Source organism: Schistocerca serialis, chromosome 3, assembly GCF_023864345.2.
Source record: "Schistocerca serialis cubense isolate TAMUIC-IGC-003099 chromosome 3, iqSchSeri2.2, whole genome shotgun sequence".
NCBI classification, from domain to species: Eukaryota; Metazoa; Arthropoda; class Insecta; order Orthoptera; family Acrididae; genus Schistocerca; species Schistocerca serialis.
In genome coordinates, this window is record NC_064640.1 from 840,310,260 (window position 1) to 840,330,476 (window position 20,217).

The window sequence follows — 20,217 nt, forward strand, 5'->3', positions numbered from 1 at the left end:
GCTGGAGTCCACATATGTACGAAAATAACATTTATTGGACTCAAATGGTTTGCAGTGGATAGCTTGCGTATTAGAGAAGGAAGACAGAAGCGCAAAACAACACAAAAACACAGTGAGGATCCGAATAGCGTCATTATGTGTTAGAGAAGGGAAATTATACACACTATACAAGGAGCTCGAGGAAGAGGATTCTCATTTTGTACTTTAGAAAGTTGAAGTATCGATTTTTTTCATTTTTTACTTCAAAATTGCACCCAGCATAGTTTTACGTGAAAAATTGATTTGTGTAGGGTTAAGTTTAGTTGCTAATCCAGTGAAGATTTTTGTGCAACTGTCATTATGCAACAGTCAGTATCTTCCCCTTCAAGATTTATAGGTTCTCTTTACATCTTCTATTTGTCTTTTAATAATTGAACTGCCTTGTTTTTACTGAGGTTGGCTAGCAAACTCCCCATAAATATTTACCAGTGATGCTTCCAAAATCGGTTCACACACAATCCATACAGCTATTTAACAATAAATAAGCCTGCCACAAACACATATTGAAAGAAACAATTTGCAGTGTCTGAAGTTTCCAGTCTATTTCTTTATCACCCTGAATACATTTGACAATCAAAACTGGATTTCGTAAACCGATTTCCAAGTCCATTTTCTGGTAGTCATGTAATCTCCTTAAAGTCGGCGCCGTGACGTGACGATCGGTGTCAGTTAGCTACCTTTAACATCGACAAATATAATAACTTATATGTACAATCCAGGGTTTCCCTACATAAAATATTTAGCACCTTTTCTTGCAGTATTTATTGTAGATATTTGGTGACATTGGTTGTTAAGATTATGGGAAACGGGAAGTCTTAGGTAAACATGGCGTTATGTCTTTGCAATGCTTGGTGTTGGTTGAGTGGAGGAGAATAGTTTGTTCGTATGGAATATATGTGAAGTGAATGGGCTGTGTCTTAAATTTTTCCGCCTGCAAATGATTATGTGTTGTGGACTTCAACATGCTTAGTGGATGACAGCCGTTTTCAGAATGTTATCCAACTGACGTTTAATGTACCTGATGGAACAAAGTGTTACAGCAAAGTTCAGTAGTTGAATTTAATACTCGTTCCTAATAATTTGGAAACTCCCAGAACTCTGAACACAGACTGTTAAATTGTCGTTAATCCAATGCAAAGTAATTGATTATAACTCGCAAAAACGGGTCTGTAGTACATCTTGTGGGGGTGCAGAATATTTAAGTAAAGTACGAAATAGAACCACCCAATTTAATGATAGCGTTTTAATATTTGTCGTTACATTATAAATATCAGTATCTTGGCGGAACAGTTGCAAAGCAACTACGGTCGTACGTGAGGGTCGAGCTGCAGTGTGTTCTGGGATAGTTCCCCTCCATAACATCTTCAAGTAAACAAGAAGGGCTGTACAGCTGGTGACTGCCAGAGAAGACAGTTTACGGCCAACGCACGATCACAGACGTCTTGAAGCTTTTTACCGGGTATTATCGCATGGAACGATAACACATTACTTTCAAAAAGTGGCTGAGTGAAATGTCATTTCTTGTTTTATTTTGTTTAGGAGAAGATATGTCTGTGTATAATCAGAATAAATGTAAAATAATCCAGAAGATGGAAGGAAAATAAATTCAATAATGAACGTTTCTGATATGACAGGACTTTATGTTGCACTCATTATAACAATCAGTGGATTAGGCATCATTTTCCTTGCAGTTCCAGATCTGATGGATCATGATACATGGATTTTTGCTTTCCTAGATTTGTTGGCTAATTGGGTTTTGGTGTGGGAACTGACAAGTTTCTGTTACTTCCTTGAGGGTGTGCGACAGACAAATGTGTTTGGAATGGAGGTAGCCACTCTTCGTATTTAGTATTATCACAACAAAATGTGATTATTATACAAGCTGATTGTTTTTCTGTATGTGCAGTATGCTTGTTGTAATGGATGCAAGGACAGCATTGGGAAAAACCTGCCAGTTACTTTCAGAGAGGAAGGTGGAAAATCAGCCAGTGTGTCCACCCGTCCTGTGTTCTGAAGGAGACTGTTTAAATGTATTTGATGGAAAAGAAGAAAAGGAATTTCAGATGGTGAGGTCCTTAGCCATGAGTGCCAATATTGCTAATGCTGTGAAAAATGAAGTGAAGCATTTAATTCATATTAGTGCAGTTGAATCATGTACTGAAAAGAATATGTGGGTTGGGGCTACCACAGGTTCAAAATTACCGACTGTGAGTTACACTGCTAATGCAAGTTTCTCTAGTTCCTTTGTATTACCTAGTGCTGAAGAACATCTTATTTCAGTGATAGTACTTTCCAGATGGGATGATATAATGGGTCCACAGACTGTTCATGTGTGGATGGAACAGGCAGAAAAAAGTACATGCAAAATCGACATGATCCGTGCTATTAGATATGTTACAAATCATACTGTTAGTCAGGCAGCGGAAACAAGTGCAATGGGACCTAAAATTTTTGTGGTTTCTGACTTACATATTATTGCTCAGTCTTTAACATTTGGTGTGCGTGTGCATCGTGGACAGCGTAGACTACCACACTCCATCTCTGTGTTGGTGTCATTGAGTCAGTATTCCAGTTTCCTGGAGTTACGGTGTTTGTGTCATCAGTGGCTCATTCGTACTGCTGCCCGTCTCCAAACACAGTTACAGGTAGGTTTAGTAGTAGTACTAGTAGCAGTAGTTTTATTCATCTCGAGAGAAGTTCTAGCATGGGTAAGTTAGGTTTCCATATTCTTGTGGTGATTTTTGTGCTACTTGAATAGAGTTGATACCATTTGAAGCATATGTATTGAGAATAACTTGTTTTAAAAACATTTCCAGTCCCTTTTTTCTTCTGCCCTTCCTGTCCCCACATGTGAATAACGAGCTTTGGATGTAGTAGCAGATATTGTAGCTGATGCCAAAAATATGTTCTGTATTAGGGATAGAAGAAAGGGTGCAGTATTAACACACCCTGTTTATGGTGGGATCATTATTAACAGTACCTAACAGGGTCACACTGGAAATTTCTTTACTGAAGGAGACCAAAAAATGTAAAGAAAAAAATTTATTTGGTGAAATTAATGTGCTTCAGAAACAAATTTTGTGGAAGCAGTGGATCTGTTGATGTATAAGTGATCTGGTTACAAATTTGACTGGTATGGGGACAGCAAGGTAACTACTGGAGAAGTGGGGGGAACTGCTTATTAATTTTATTGTATTTTATCTTTAAGATTTCTTTGCAGGAAGAAACAGCTGCCATTATACATCAGTACTCTGTTCCTAAACATCAAACATATTTTGATACATACCTAAAACCTTCAGCGTTCGAGTTTTAGTTATACTATGATAGATCTATTAGTTTTATGATTATGGTGTTCATTGAAATTACATCAAGTTATCTTGAGTTAACTGCGAAGTGAATTACCAGTGCCTGACTCTCAACTTGCATGTGTTACTGCTTCGCTGTCACAGTTAAAATTCTTTAGAAGCCCTCCTTTGTACGTTGTTGTAGGTGTGTTGAATCTACCGATATGAGACATCAGTTTTGATCCGTGCTGTGATGTTGCTGTCATGTGTTACATCATAAATGTGTAGAAAAGGAAAGAACAGGACACTGGCAATATTTATTTTGGTTCTACGGCATTTACTGGAATGTAGATTATGACATTGAACAGTAGCATATTCCAAGGTTTAAGTTATATAGGACGGCGATAGTTTAACTGTGAGTGGGTGAAACCAAAAAGTGCAAGGCATCCTGTTAAACAGTACAAAATGCTTTTTCTGAAAACTATTTACAACGGATAGCTATGAAGGAAATCTACTAGATCTGAGGGCAACACTTTCAAAAAGTATTTGAGAAGTAAGAAGTCGGAAAAGTTGTGAAGAAGATGAAGAAGAAGAAGAAGAAGAAACTTTTGTTGTTAGGTAGTTCACATGGTAGAGATGTTGGCCAACTGTTACAGGATGAACTAGGGTCAGGTTACTAGGTCACAAGTTTTTTGAAACCTAGTGCAAATCTGGGTCAGGTGACAGAGGATGTATGTTCAGTTTGCAAAGATTTCACAAAGGAAGATACCGTGGTAACAGTGGGTGGGGCAGGCAACAACATAGACAAGGATACTAATTATTCAATTGAGGATGACATGGTATAGATAGCTTCAGCTACAAGACATATTAGTGTTGTGCTTGTATCTGTTCTGGGGTGCCATGGCCAGGAGGTGGAACGGTTGCTTGGATCAGGTATGGGGTCTCATATCGGAGTGGTTCCTGTTGACTGTTATCAGCAGGAGGGACTAGACTAGGCATGGCCTTCACCTCAACAGGAAAGAGAAGGGAAAACTGTCGGGGCTAATATCGAATAACTTAAGTGGGGGCACACTATAACAAGTGGTAAAGTACCAGAGGTTACAAGTGACAGAAATGCAGTTTTTTAGTGTAGGAAGGGCAGAAACAAAAGATGTTCAGAGACAGGCTGAAAATTACATTCACATTGATAAAACAGGCAGCCAGAAAGAAATTTTAATGTACACAGTTAATGCAGAAAGCCTCTGATTGAAACTAGAGATATTAAAAAATTGACGGAAAAATTAGGTTCATCCAGTTGTAATTCACTGAGTGCACAAAATCAGGTATCCTTATTGCCTCAAAATATCCAAGGACTAAAGGGTAAGCTTAATGAGTTGATTATTTGTGTTGTAGAATTAGAGTTGAGCAAACCAGTTGGTATAATCTGCCTCTCTGAACATCATGTGACCACTGGTATAGATGTATTAAATGTTACAGGATTCAAGTTAGCTTCTTACTTCTGTGGAGAAAATATGAAACCCCCCTCAGATTTAGTGGTCAGGTGGCTCAGTGGAGAGCCTGTCAAAAACTGAACACAGATCAAGCATGAAAACAGGAAGAAGGTGTACTGAACTGTGCAAAAACAAGCAAAATAGAAACAGCGAACGGTCCAAGCTCAAGATATACAACATCGAGCAAACATGGATAGCCATGGTGTTGTGGTTATGTGGTCATGCTGTAGAACTGTGAAGCGGATCCCTGTTCAAAACTCCCTCCTACACCCCCACCCCACGAAATTGTGAACTTTCCATTGGACATTGCCATATCTGTTCTCCTTCTATAGCCTTGGCAGTTGGCATACTATATATTGGTTGTAGAATATGAGTCATATTATAAGAAAATATTACAATCACAAGTAAATGTGATCAATAGTGAGAGCAGGTGAAATGCTGCATATACCTCTCACAGGAACTAAAATGACAAATAAGCAGGTCTGAACTATGGTACAACAAAGGTATTCAAGAGTCAAAATTTCCAAAATGGAACGCAAGTCATAACTTGTGGTACTTGAGTAGAACAAATAGGTATGTACATCTGGAGGTCCTTTCCTTACACTTCACTGTTCCAAAGGGATGTTACAACACGACAAACACACAAATTTGCATACAGCGAACAGGTATGTCAGTGACTAGACAGACAGTTGATAGTTTTGTGTGTGTGGGGGAGGGGGGGGGGGGGGGGTCACAAGGGAGATGCAAACATGGATCTCCCACTTCGCAGTCCAACACCATGACCACATAACCACGACACTGTGGCTCATGAAGTTTGCTAGATGGTGCACATCCTAAGCTTGGACCATTAATTTTTTCAATTTTGCTTTTTTTCCCGCTGTTCAGTACACCTTCTTCCTGTTTTTATGATTGATCTGTGTTCAGATTTTGAGGTGCTATCCACTGGGCCACCTTACCAATAAAACTGAGAGGGGTGCAATGGGGAGTTACCCTTGTTAGAAGCTTGTGCAACAGTAGTAGTATTTCATAATAAATCATTTATAATAGTAAGTATACACAGGGCGCCTTCAGAAAACTTTAATCTCCTCATACAACATCTGGAAGCTCTGTTGTCCCATCTCACAGTAAAAATCCAGGAAACAGTGGTTGCTGGTGACTTTAATGTGGGTTTATTGAAAAGCTCTGTCAGGGAACAATTATTGCAATCAATTAACATTGTCATTCATTTTAATGCCTACTGTGAACTTTGCAACTTTGTAGACAAATCTAGGAAAAAAGGTCATATCAGAAAACCAGTAGTAAATGGGCTATCTGATCATGACATGCTGCATCTTGTGTTACATGTTGAAACTCGTCAGGATAAAAAATCCATTAAATCTAAGTACAGGAGGGTAATAAATCAGTCAAAAATTGAGAATTTTAAGAGATTGCTTAAAAACATGAAATGGATAGATGTTTACAGTACTTCTGACTCAAATGGAAAATACAGGGCATTCATTAATAAAGTTACTTCCTCTTTTGAAAATTGTTTGCCCCCTAAACATAATACTTAAATCAAACAGTAATTGACACAAGGAATAAATATATTGTGGGACAAAAAGGAGACTGTATCAACTATCTAGGAACAGCTCTGATGTTAGAATACTGCAAAATATTGAAGCAAATATTCCAGAAATCAGAGAAGCTTTATTATAAGAAAAAGATAATTACATCAGGCAACAAAATAAAGACTGTTGTGTGATATAGTGAAGACAAACGCTGGTGGGGCCAAAAAGGAAGAGGAACAGATAGATGTAAAAATAAGAGATGTTGTTAACAAGTGCATGTAATGTTGCAAACCTCTTAAACAAGTAGTTTGTTTTTGTTACTGACAGCTTGGGATTATCAGGTTCAGTAAACAGTGCAATGGAGTAGGAGTATCTGAGACCAGTTTTTACAGATAACTTCAGTAAAATGGAAGTGATACACGTCTGCCAAAGAAGTAGAATACATAATAAAATCCTTGAAATCTAATATTATAGTGGTTATGATGACCTATCAACGAAGTTAATCAAAGAGTGCTCATGAGAGTTCTATCTTCAGTTAAATTTGTAGTCAATCTCTTATCAACGGAACATTCCAGACTCACTAAAACATGCTGAAGGCGGATAAAGAGATGCCATCAAACTATTGACCAATTTCACTTTTGCCGGCTTCTTCAAAAATATTTGAAAAGGTTGTGTTAAAGCATCTGCTTAATCATCTGACTGCAAGTTATATATTGTCCAAGTCACAGTTTGGGTTTCTTAAGGTTCTGACAGAGAGAAATCTATTTACACGTACAGTGAGACTGTACTCAATTCATTAGCTTACACATTACAGGCTACTGGCATTTTCTGTGACCTGCCAGAAGTCTTTGACTGTGTGAATCACAGCATTCTCTTTCATTAAATTAGAATATTATGCTGTTACCTGCAGGGCTGTGAAATGGTTTGAGTCTTATCTAACTAACGGAAACAAAGGGTGTTGTTGCGATATAACTGTGTAGTAAGCAGTCAGTCTTCATCTGATTGGGAACTAATTACATGTGGTGTTCCTCAAGGTTCCATCTTGGGTCCTTTGCTTTTTCTTGTGTGCATTAATGACCTCTCGTCTGTTACATTGCCAGATGCTAAGTTTGTTTCATTTGCAGATGATACAAGCAATGTAGTAAGTGGCAAGCCAAGTGCAGATTTACAAATGACTGCTAATCAAATTTTCGCTAACATTAGTAATTGGTTTAAAGCTAATTCACTGTTATTAAACTTCTAAAAGATCCACTATTTGCAGTTCAGTGCTAAATTCTGGGAGTACAACTCGATAATAAATTCAGTTGGGAAGGGCATTCCACAGACTTGCTGAACTGCCTAAACAAGTCCGTATTTGCAGTGAGAGTGATATCAAATGTAGGGGATATAAATATAAAAAACTAGCATACTTTGCTTACTTTCATCCTATTATGTCATACAGGATCATAATCTGGAGTAACTCATCAAACTGAACAAAAGTTTTTAGCGCGCAACAGTGTGTAATAAGAATCATTTGGGGCGTAAATTCAAGAGCATCTTGTAGAAAGCTGTTCAAGGAACTTTGCATTCTAGCCACTGCTTTTCAGTATATTTATTCCTTAATGAAATTTGCTTCAAGTAATAACTCTGTTTCCAACCAATAGTTCAGTACATAGTATCAATACTAGGAATAAGAACAATCTACATAAAGACCAAAAATCACTTACTGTGGTCCAAAAAGGGGTACAATATTCAGGAACATAAATTTTCAATATATTGCCAGCAACCATTAAAAACTTGGTTGCCGATAAAGCATAGTTTAAACTTTTTGATAGGCAACTCCTTCTACTCCATAGATGAATATCTTAACAGGGACTGTAAGACCAGCTTAAGTAAAAATGTCTGGTAGATTTTGGTTTTGATAGCTCTTTGTCACAACTCTCAAGATTAGGTATTTTGTGTATGATAAATTTATTAAAAGTGCATAACTGTGTTTCATTCTGACAGTGTATTAATTCTTTAAATATTAGCAGTTCCAGTTTATTGTAATGTATTCACCTATTTTGACAATCTCCTGACAAATGATCTGGGTAGTTAGTAGTATATTCAGATGTTTTTTATGTTATACTTTCTGCCATGTTTCACATCCATGAGAATAATCTCGTTTTTGGGTCTGTGGAACAAAAACTGAATCTAATCTAATCTATCAAATAGGCCTAACCGAAGCATTCAATACTGCTTTGTCAACCCACAAACAAACTACAATCTGTCAATGTAATTTAGACAATAGGATTTGCACAGATCAGTCTGTCAACACAATCATCACTCCAAAAACAAATACAGACAGAATACGAATATTGTCAGTGATCTTTTTGTGCATGTATGATGGGTACAATGCCACCACCACCACCACCATGCCACAGGACAAAGGTGACATCCTGTATCAGTAAGGTCAGTTTACCAACCAAAAAGAGAATGTCAGCTTTGAAACTGATACTGGTTGTTGCTACAATGATTACCATAATATAAAGGGCAACTAAAACCAGGTTACTAAAGAGCCAACAAAGTCATATCTCAAAGGAGAATTGCAAATTTTTAGTGTCTGAACTGGTCTTAAGTTTAGAAAAATAACTGACCAAACTTAGGATATAAATGTGCCCAGTAGAACACTTCACAACATGAAGAATCATTCACAGTAGAATGTATCTGTAAAATAACTGTTAAATGAAGAGTGCCTATTACACAATAGGTATAATAAAGCAAAGTATAGTGCTGTAGACAGAAAGATGCTAAATGAACCGTTTGGCTGTTGGAAGGACACTGCATGAAGCCTTAACCCTTTCGTGAGCCATGGGAAACATGCTTCCCACTACAGTGAACTCGCTCCTAGTCCCGTGGGATTCACAGTTCCCACCTCTGTACAGTGCTACCACCTAGTGAACAGTATAGGGTACTACTTCTAAACGGAAGTTCCCGCCGTTTATGCTGTACCTTCACACAGAGGCATTGTATAGCTGAGTGTTGCTCTGTAGAAGAGCCTTTCAGTGCTGTTTGCGTGACATTTTGTGATTTTTTCCTCAAAGCTATAGTATAAGGTAAATACATTTGATTTGCCCAAATTTATGAAGGAAAACGTAAAATTGGAACGAGGAGAATTCCAGTTTGAAACAAAAGGAGCCATTTCTGCAGTAAAATGGATGGATAACTGTCCAGTCACTTTCCTGTCCTCAATTCATGACCCATGAGAAACAGCCACAGTGAAAAGGAAAAACAAGGATGGTACTAGTACAGAGATTTCTTGTCCTGAAGTTGTGGCAGAATACAACAAAATAATGGGTGGTGTCGATAAGTTCGATCAATTACAAGAAAGGTATGCAATTGGCAGACATTCTGTAAAATGGTGGCACAGAATATTTTATTTCCTGGTGGACATTGCTGCAGTGAACAGTTTTATCCTGTGGAAATTAAGTAAAAGAGAGCATGATCAGCTCACATACAGGAGCCATCTAGCCAGACAATTGATCGCTGGCTTCTCATCCCAAAAAAGGCGTGGACAAAAACCTGTCTTTCTGGCAAAAAGGGGTAAAGTACCTGAAGATTTTCGTCATGTGGCTGTAGGGGAGCATCAACCCGTTTTAGGAGAAACCTACTGGACGTGCCGTCATTGTAGTACCAAAGCTGTGGAAAAGAGCACTCGCTGTGTTTGTACATATTGTCAAATACCACTTTGCATAGACCCATGTTTCAGAAAATTTCATGGCAAGTAATTGTGAACAATCATTTTAACAAGAGAAGTAAATTTATAAAATAAATATGACATATATTGAAAAAGTTGTTTTTGTCATTTAACTCCAAGGAAGGGCAGTGGAAAGAATACTTCCCACCTTGTTGTGTGACCTCACTTTCACAGTTGGAGCAAATTTGATATTCTGTATGATAAATATACCTATCTGTTAACTACTATCTGCTCTCCATTCATTAAAAAAAACTGCTCAATAATTTTGCTCACGAAAGGGTTAAGCAACTACCACAATGGAATATTATGAAAAGACTTCTTCTGAGATGTAAAGGCTGTTTGCGGTACTAAAGTTGGTGTTCAAACGCTCGTGCAGGGTGCACGAACCAAAATTGAAGATATAAAAGCAAAAGCAGGAATACTAAATGTTGTTCACATAGGTTCCATTACAAAGAAAGATACGAAAGTACTGCTTGCGTTTACTTCTCACACTACTGCAAAGATGAGTGAGACAGATGTGAGTGTCAGTCGCTGTTGATCCAATGTGGATCCCCCCTGTGGGTCCGGGGGTTAAAGTAGGCCCGAGGTATTCCTGCCTGTCGTAAGAAGTGACTAAAAGGAGTCTCTCACGTTTCAGCCTTATGTGATGGTCCCCTGTAGGGTTTGACCTCCTTTCCTCCAAATTTTTCTGAAGAGCGAGCCAATTGGGGAAGGGTGCCTTACATGGTGCATCATGTCCATCATGCGCTGAGACCTCTCGCATCCTTTGTCAATGTGGATCTGAACTTCCACCCATTCTTCAGCTATTGGATTGGATCACCCTCCTGGGTGCATTTTCCTCCATCCACTATGCAGTATCGTTTTCTGTGCTGGCGTTGCTAATGGACTTCTTTGAGCCTGATATCCAGTACGGTAGCCAGTCCATTGTGGTCCCCCCCCCATGTACCCTGTTGGTTGGTTGTAGCCCCTTGACCACACAGGGATCGCCAGCCAGCCTGCCAGGTGGCCTTTGCTGCAGCTGGGTGGCACCTGTGGGAGGTCCCCTGGTCGGCATCTCTTGCTGGTGGTCAAACTTCAGCAGTCACTAAGTGATCAATGTCTATCTTCACCCGGCCACACCATGGGAGGAACGCCAGGCTAAGGATAGCAGCAAAGCTTATTCACCCTGGTACCTCGTATGTACAAGAGTTGATGGGGAGTCTTTCTTGTCAATGAAACCTCAGTTTTTTGTGGAGCATTAGGGGATAAGTTTGGGGAGGTGGAGGGCTTGTCCAAAATGCGGTCAGGGTCGGTCTTGATCAAAACAGCATTCTCTGGCCAATCATGGGCACTGCTCACATGTGACAAGCTGGGGGATGTTTCTGTTTCAATCACACCCCATACGAGCTTAAATATGGTCCAGGGTATCATATTTCACAGGGACCTTCTTTTGCAGTCTGAGGATGAGCTGTGCGCCAGTTTAGAGTGGTGAGGTGTCCATTTCGTCCGGTGCGTCCAACGGGGTCCGAGGGATAATCAGGTTGCCACCGGTGCCTTCACCTTGGCCTTCGAGGGTGGCACATTACCCAAGAAGGTCAAGGTGACAATCTACCGCTGTGACGTAAAGCCATATATCCCTCCCCTGATGCAGTGCTTTAAGTGCTGGAAGTTTGACCATATGTCTTCTCGCTGTACTTCCAGCGTCACCTGTCGGGGATTGTGGACATCGTTCACATCCCGATACTCCCTGGGCCCCACCTCCCATTTGTGTCAACTGCAGAGAGCACCATTTGCCTTGCTCGCCAGACTATGGGATTCTCCAGAAAGAAAGAAAAATAATGGAATACAAGACCCTGGACCAATTGACCTACACTGAGGCATATGACATCAACCTATGCCACTGCTACGACGACGTTCCTACCATCTTCCGTTCTGCCGCATACAGTTGGCTCTCGGAGCCATCAGACTCCATCTGTCCCCTTGATGGTGGGGGGCACTTCCCTCCCTGCTGCTCCTGCACAACCTACTTAAGGAGCAACACCCCCCCCCCCCCCCCCCAACCATCGGGGATGTCAGTCTTGTCACAGTGTATCAGTGTCTGGCAGTTGCATGTGATACAATGCAAGCCTGTCTCACATTTCAACAAGTCCTTTAATTCATCATTGTCATTTTGCACTGCCACGTGCTCAATGACATGCACTGGTGTGAAAATGCTTTCCGTTCTAGACAGTTTCGCAGCAATGTAAGCCAGTGGCTGATGGTCTGTATGCTTATCCATCCACCGTGAATCTCAAGTATCTGACTGCTTCATAGCCTGCTAAAAGTTTTGTGTAAAATAGTGGCCAAGAGGACTGCATCTCTGTGATCATCTTGAAAGGGGGGGAGGGGGGGGGGGAGGTCTGCTTACATTTTGTTGTAGTATGGCACCACCAGCACAGTTTGAGGCATCTGAGAAAATCACGGGTGGGACACTTGCAATCAGATGCATAACAAGAGTGTCTCACAGGCTACAGTTGCCATCCGTAGTTTGTCAGTTCAAGTGACAACATGTGGAACCACAGGCTTCAGGGCTGGGAGATACGGCACAGAGTGGTGCCTGGGCTTTGGATAAAAACAGTAAAAGCTTATCATCCCCAAGCACCGTCACACTTTGTACACTCTCTCCGAGTTCTGGTATGTTGTAAGTGCTACAATGTGCCTACCTGCTAGATACATACTGCTCATGCAGACCCAAAATCCTCACTTTGTTACTACTGATGGTGCTATTGGCTGGATTTATGAGGATTCCGTAGTCATCAAACATTCATAAAACTGTGTGTAGCTATCTACCGTGTTCATAGATTAACAATATCACCAACACATCATCAGTTTATGCAAAGTGTAAATTCATCAGTAAAGTATTGAAAGGTCTGTGCCATGTTTCATGGGTAGTACAGTGTGTATGGAAATTCAGATAGTCCAAAGGGCATAGTTATTGCAATTTCATGGGTGCCTCTGTTGCCACAGATATTCAGTTATAGGCTTTAGTGAGGTCCAACTTTGCTGTCTCACAGCTTTACTCCTGCCAGTACCTCATCTCCTACCTTCCAAACATTACAGAAGCTCTCCTGCAAAGCTTGCAGTACTAGCACTCTTGAAAGAAACGACATTGTGGAGACATGAAGGGAAGTTTGGAAGGTAGAAGATGAGGTACTGGTGGAAGTGTAGCTGTGAGGATGGGTTGTGAGTCATGCTCGTGTAGCTCAGACAGAAGAGTGCTTGCCCACAAAAGACAAAGGTCCCAAGTTCAAGTCTCATTTCAATACACAGTTTTAATCTGCCAGGAAGTTTCAATAAATGAATTATTTGGAAAAGTTTTTAATTAGTTCTCAGTAAATGGCCTGTCACTTAACTTAGACAAAACACAGTTCACTCAGTTTTGACCAAGGCAGGATATATTATAGTCACTAACAGGAAAGTGTGGAGGAAAAGAAATATGTAAAACTGAATGTTCAGTATTCCGGGAAGTGCATATTGATTGGAGCTGGAATTGGAAATCATTTGTAATAGCTCTTTGTGACACTATGTTCAGCAACATATGTTCTTCATGGAATTATTGATTTTGGTGATGGAAGAATGAGAAAGGTGGCTCGCAGTGATTGACAGTTAACAAAAAAGAGTTAGAAACAAAATAAAATTGTTTTCATTCAACAGTTCCTACTTCATAGAGGAATTTTTGTGTAGATAATTTCTGTGTGTGGTTAAATACATGTATTGCGCATATTACAGATTAAGATTAAAGTAAAATACCAGTTATGTAAATGGTCAGCTTGTAATCAAAAACTGCAAAGAGCAAATGTGTCTTATCTGTAAACCTACTGATGCATTCCACATTGCAGCAGGTTGTGGCATATGCGATACATGGAACATGCAACTTTGTCTGCTCTCCAATGGATGTGACAGAGGTAGACTCCACAGAAAAGCCTCACTGTAGAGTTAGGAGATTGTATGTTGATGAAAGAAAGAGTAACTAATAATTGCAACATGTTGCAATCAGTGGGGGGAGGGGGGGCTGGTGGAGGTGCACCTTCTTCTCGTTACTCCACTGTGATGAAATAGGTGGGGCGATCTGTAGGACTTTGTCCAGTGGCCCATGGCTTTCTCTTCTAGCGAGAGAGGGATTCGATGGCAAGCACCTCAGGGAGCTCAGCATTCGTCTGCTGAGTATGTGCTTGGTGAACTCAGCTTACCTGATTTGGGGCAGGTGAGCACTGCCAGTCCTCTCTGTACCCCCGTAACTTCTGGATACGCTTCAGCAACCCCCGTGTGGCACGGCAGTGGAATGTTGTGCGTCAAGGAAGGGGGGAATCTTGGCTTAACTATTCAGATTGGGAGACTGGTAAAAGCATCTGTTAAAAAAAATCATGACTCTTGAGGTATGTTGCACTCCAATAAGAGGCATAGCTTTTGAGGCAGAACAGTCAGCTGGCAACCTCTGGGGAAACTGCCACACCTGATTTTTATAAGTCATACACGGGCAAGTGGGACTCCATCTAGGTAAACACTTACTTCTCTAGCTTATCTTGGCCCTCCCATGAAGCTTAAATTACTTTTTCGTGCTCCGAGCAGTTTGACTTGTCCATTGGGCTATACTAACATTCAGACGCCAAAGAGATCATGAATGGCTGGTCCAGTTGCAACGACTGTAAAAATAAGAGAAAGTAATAATAGTAATGGACCACATCCTGTAGTAGATATTGAATTTATTGCTGTGAATGTGTAGAAGGTTTATTTGAAAAATTGTCGCCTTTCTAAATCCTTAAAGCTGTAGAGGGACTCGGAGGACAGTGTAAATCCATCAAGAAGCTGCACATTGGTACATTTCTGATCGAGACACTGAAGGCTACCCAAGTGAACAGGTTGTTAAATGCTAAACAACTTGGAGAATACACTATCAATGGTGAGCAGCACACTGGGCTAGATTGTTGTAAAGGGGTTGTGAGGTGCGAGACATTAGGGATATCAATACTGTGGAACTCCCACAGGAATGGGAAGGTGAACTTGTCAGTAAAGTACAGAATTTCGTTAAAATGGCTGATGGTGAGCTTCAGCAGTCAGCTTCTTTTATCCCAACTTCCGATCTACTGAAGTTGCCTAAGTATATTGTGGCAAGCTTTCTCACCTTAAAGTTATGCCCCTTGCATTGCTTTAGGTGTCAATGCTTCGATCACACTACCTTGGGTTTAAATGGGCAGAATACGTGTAGAAGATGGAGCTTCACTACCAACAAACCAGGTCTTCATTGTGCTGCCTCATCCATGTGTGTCAATTGTTCTTAAGCCCATCCAGTTTGGAGCAAGAATGCCCTATCTTTGCATAGAGAAGAAAATACAGGAGGTTGAAGTCACCCATTGCATCTCCTATTCTGTTGGGAAGAATGCTTTTAAGGCCACACAGCCACCTAGTTTCATGAAGTCATTTGCCTCCGTGTTGAAGTCAGCCTGTACGGAAAGGTAGTGTTGGCACCCAGACTGATAGCTCAGGGATTTTCGAGGATGTCTTCGTACCTTATATGGCCCTTCTTTTCACTACACTGTTTTAGGTATCGAGTCAATGACGTCCTCTCTGATCGCTTTGAGCAGGGCAGTGTCTCTCAAGGTGACTTTTAATTGTGACTGTCTTTGCCATTGCTTTTAATTGTAACATGTTAGTAGTTAAATGTCCTATCCTATGATATTTGTTTGTTGACAACTTCTCCGTATTTTGTTTCTCCTTGAGCTTTGCAACAAGAACTCATTAGTTGCAACTGGTGCTCTGACAGTTGGATGAATAAGCCGACGAGAGGTTTCAGTTTCTCAGCCGAGAAGTCTGTCTGAATTCTTTTTACCTGTTAGTGTTCCATTTTAAATTTGCTGTATTGAGAATGAGGGACACTATTATTAATTTTAAAGACACTGTGAGGTTTCTAGGCCTCACATTGACTCTTAAACTTGCATGTTTATCACACCTTTGGGACCTGGAAAGGTCTTCCATAAAAACACTCTATATTTTAAAATGTTTTACCCACACTTCAAAGGAACCATCCTGGCATTTGCCTGAAGTGATTTAGGGAAATCATGGAAAACCTAAATCAGGATGACCGGACACAGGTTTTGGACCATCGTCCTCCCAAATGCGAGTCCAGTGTGCTAACCACTGCACCACCTTGCTCGGTCTGTATTTGTGGGAGGAGTGGCTGGCAGTGATGGCAATAAACTGTGGTTGGTGAAGCCAAGTATTAGACCATGGCATTCCTCCTGCTGGTCACTCTTTTGGAATGAAATGGCCCTTACTTGCCTCTAGTAAGCCTCACATGGCTTTTTACTCTGGCAGAAGAACCCCCATGTGTGTGATGCATGTGACTTGCAAATCATTGTATGCCACATTTTCACTGAGTGCATTTTATGTTGTGATAAACTGGCAGAAGCAGATTTAAGTGGGGATCTGTCCTCTATTAACTGATGACGAGATGAGAGTGGTGAAGGTTTTTAAAGTTATGTGAAGTGTCTGGGCTGGAGATTTTAGTTTGTAGCAGAGTGGCTGGCTCATCCTTTTTATTACAGCACTTGGCTACACAGCTATTTGCTATGCTTATTTAATTCTTTCCATTGCTTTTTCCTTTCTTAGTCTAAGTTTTAGATCTGACGTAATACTTACTTCCCATATTTCTGTTTTTGTGTACATGTGTCTGCTGTGTTTTAGTATTTTTATTTGTATTTGAAGTTTTGTAATTCTGTGAATTGCATCGTATTGACACTCGTATCACAACATTTTTTGTGCACTGCTAAGAACCTTACTGTTGTGTGCCACACCAACCATATCATCATCGTTGTCATCATCATCATCATCATCATCATCATCATCTCATCTGATGTGTTCAATTGATGGTGCTTATATGTTATTTTCTGTTTTAGTTAATTACTTTTGCTCTTTTTGTAATGTTCTACAGGGTCCATTTAACTGTGCACCTTTCATAACGAATGATAAGCTTGATGGCTGGATGATGGAACTTTGTTACATGTTAGTATCAGTGAAATCTTGTGGATTTGGGACAGTGCCAGATCGGTACTCCTCGGAAATTCTGGACCATCCACTAATAGAGCGTGCTTTAACATCACATCTACAAACATTTGGCTGTACAGTTGTAATGGGAACCTCTGCTACTGACATAAATCAGGTATTGTTGCTTCAATAATGCCCATACAACCAATAACCTTATAGAAAACTTGCTGTTAGTAGTAGCTGAAGTACCACTTTGCCACACTACTTTTTATTTTGTTATTGTTTTCAGTAGCATAGATATTGTTTCAATTCAGCATGATCATCATCAGGTAGCTGAACTTACCAAATGAAGCTAAGTAGAAAAATATACAGATTTATGAGTTGAACTACTGTCTGTTGTGGTTATTTTATTTTGGTAAAGGATTGTGGTGATATTGCCTGCAGTGAGAGTAAGCCTTAAGCCCACCTCGGTGATAAATTGTTAGTGGTGAGCAACCATGAGGACTTTACCATATTACACTGAATAGTAGTTCACGTAATCCAGGCTCCAAAGGAGTGTGCTTCTGAACTGGCAGTTCTCCAGTACTGTGAACTGTTTGCATTCTGCAGTGAGCAGCTCACTAAAGTGAGCATAAAGAGAGCCACAAGTGGCTCAGTGAATTTGAAAGTGAAAGCTCAATGTAAGTAAATAAAAGCATTGGAACCATCTATGCATTCACTCAGTGACCTTACTGACACCAGGAGGAAGTATGCATCAGAGCCATCCATGCACTCACTCAGTGGCCATACTGGCTCCAGGATGAAGGATGGCAGATAGAAGGCCAAAATACTAAATTCAGTTTTCCAAAATTGATTCACGGACGAAGATCACATTATGTTACTGTCTTTCAATTGTCATGCATACACTAAAATGAAAGATACTAAGATAAATGACTACAGGATTAAAAAATCAACTAAACCCCTTGATATGTCCCTTCCCTTAGTTAAATTACATGAAACATTCACCAGGTATACCAATTAAACAGTTTTACTCCTTTTTTTCAGTGCAAGACTAGAATAGAATCTTTATTGTCAAATGACATGTTATATACAATCATTTGATTGAAACATTGGTGACTTGTCAATGAATAACTGTATGCCTACCTAAATATACCTTAAAACAAGATACATTAAAATAAAGGAAGTGCCCAGAAGCACATTACAACACAAAAAGAAAATTACGTTAGATTTCTTCCTGTTCCTTAAAATTTCCACAGTGGTTTAAAATCATTCTAAAAGTATTTTTCATGTTTGTTTCTCTAGTTTATAAATATGGACGTACTTCAAAGAGCACATACTTTCATAAAATTATTATATATGTATTCATAAAGATATTTAGATACATGGTTTACACAATATGTAGTTTATAAGTATGAACACGTATAAAAAGAACATACACCTCAATTAAAAAGGAACATAAGCATACACATAAAACATAATGTAGAAAAAACAGGAAAACGAAACAAATGTAATATCTCCTACTCATCTTCAACGTTTATAAAATCATCCACATTGTAGTAGCTAGCATTTGCTTTTTAAATATTTTTCAGTGTTTGCACCTGTGGGTTCGAGCTTGCAGTCCTTCAACTTTGAACACATTTTATTGCTAAGCTTCAAAGCCATGTAATACGGAGTATTTTCAAATAATGTTAGTCTGTGGCAAGGTATCGTGTAATCTTGCTTGTGCCTTGTTTCATAAGCATGTTTAAATGAATTTCTGTCACAAAGATGTGGGTTTTTTTAACTCAGAGAAGTGTTTCATATATAAACATGGAAGGAATTGTCAGTAAATCAAGGCTTGCAAATAAAGGTTTGCATGATTGTCTATTGTTTGTTCCAGTCATAGCTCTGATAATTCTTTTTCTGTAGCTTGAACACCCTGACGAGGCTTCTACATCTATATGACTACTCTGCAATTCATATTTAAGTGCTTGGCAGAGGGTTCGTCGAACCACAATCATACTATCTCTCTACCATTCCACTCCCGAACAGCGCGTGGGAAAAATGAACCCCTAAACCTTTCTGTTCGAGCTCTGATTTCTCTTATTTTATTTTGATGATCATTCCTACCTATGTAGGTTGGGCTCAACAAAATATTTTCGCATTCGGAAGAGAAAGTTGGTGACTGAAATTTCGTAAATAGATCTCGCCGCGACGAAAAACGTCTTTGCTGTAATGACTTCCATCCCAATCCGCGTATCACATCTGCCACACTCTCTCCCCTACTATGTGATAATACAAAACGAGCTGCCCTTTTTCAACTCCCCAAAAAGTCCATGACAAGTTTTTGTTTATGGTCACTCCCAAAAATTTAACAGATTCTGCAGTTATCAGTTCTCTGCCTTCATAACTTAACTGTGTTATATGTTCAACAGTTTGTTTGGTCCTGAAGTGTACAGTTTGTTTTTGTTAGGTTTAGTTTCATAGCATTAGTATTTATCCAATTTTCTAGTTCTTGAAGAGTCTGTTTCGTTTTCTGTGCTAATTCTTCACTGTTTTTACAGTATACTACTGCTGTCAAGTCATTTTCATACAGAGTGGGGTATCTGAAGTTACCTTACCTGGCATGTAATTTATATAATATAGAAATAGTAATGGGCCCAGTAAGGACCCCTGGGGAACACCTACTTGTATTTCCTTCCAGCTAGAGCAAGCTTTCTTGCCCTTATATTGTATAACTAGTCTCTGTTTCCTATTTTTGAGATAAGACGTGAACCAACTTAAAGATTTTTCATAGAAGCCATAAGAAGCTAATTTGAGAAGCAGCTGCTTATGGTTTACTGCATGAGATATCTGACTGAGGTCACAGAAGATACCGGATATGCTCTCCTTGTTATTGAGGCATTTGCTTATTTTAGTGATTAGTTCATTGATAGCATGCACAGTGCTTTGGCCCTTCCTAAATCGATACTGATTATTAAGAATAATGTTATGTTTTTTGTTATATTTTTCTAGTTGGTTACACACTACTCACTCAAATATTTTAGAAATAATTGGTATTATTGATACTGGGCAAAAATTTCCTATCTTCTCTCACCTGTGCTTTTTGTGGATAGGTCAAACTTCGGCATACTTCAGTCTGTCCGGAAAGCAGCCCTCATCAA

The 20,217-nt window shown here is 39.6% G+C and overlaps 1 protein-coding gene across 2 annotated transcripts in view; it reads left to right on the top strand.

Annotated features, from left to right (window-relative positions):
• Positions 1 to 359: 359 nt before the first annotated feature.
• The window catches only part of LOC126470902 (guanine nucleotide exchange factor C9orf72-like), an 89,517-nt gene continuing 69,659 nt past the window's right edge, over positions 360 to 20,217 (top strand). The window contains exons 1-3 of one of the 2 annotated variants that reach the window (XM_050098931.1): positions 369 to 1,867; positions 1,946 to 2,684; positions 17,022 to 17,249. In XM_050098931.1, coding sequence (XP_049954888.1) covers positions 1,851 to 1,867; positions 1,946 to 2,684; positions 17,022 to 17,249 — 984 coding nt within the window. In that variant the 5' untranslated portion in view covers positions 369 to 1,850. Of the gene's footprint in view, positions 1,868 to 1,945; positions 2,685 to 17,021; positions 17,250 to 20,217 lie in introns of both variants that reach the window. The other variant, XM_050098933.1, reaches the window with a different exon arrangement.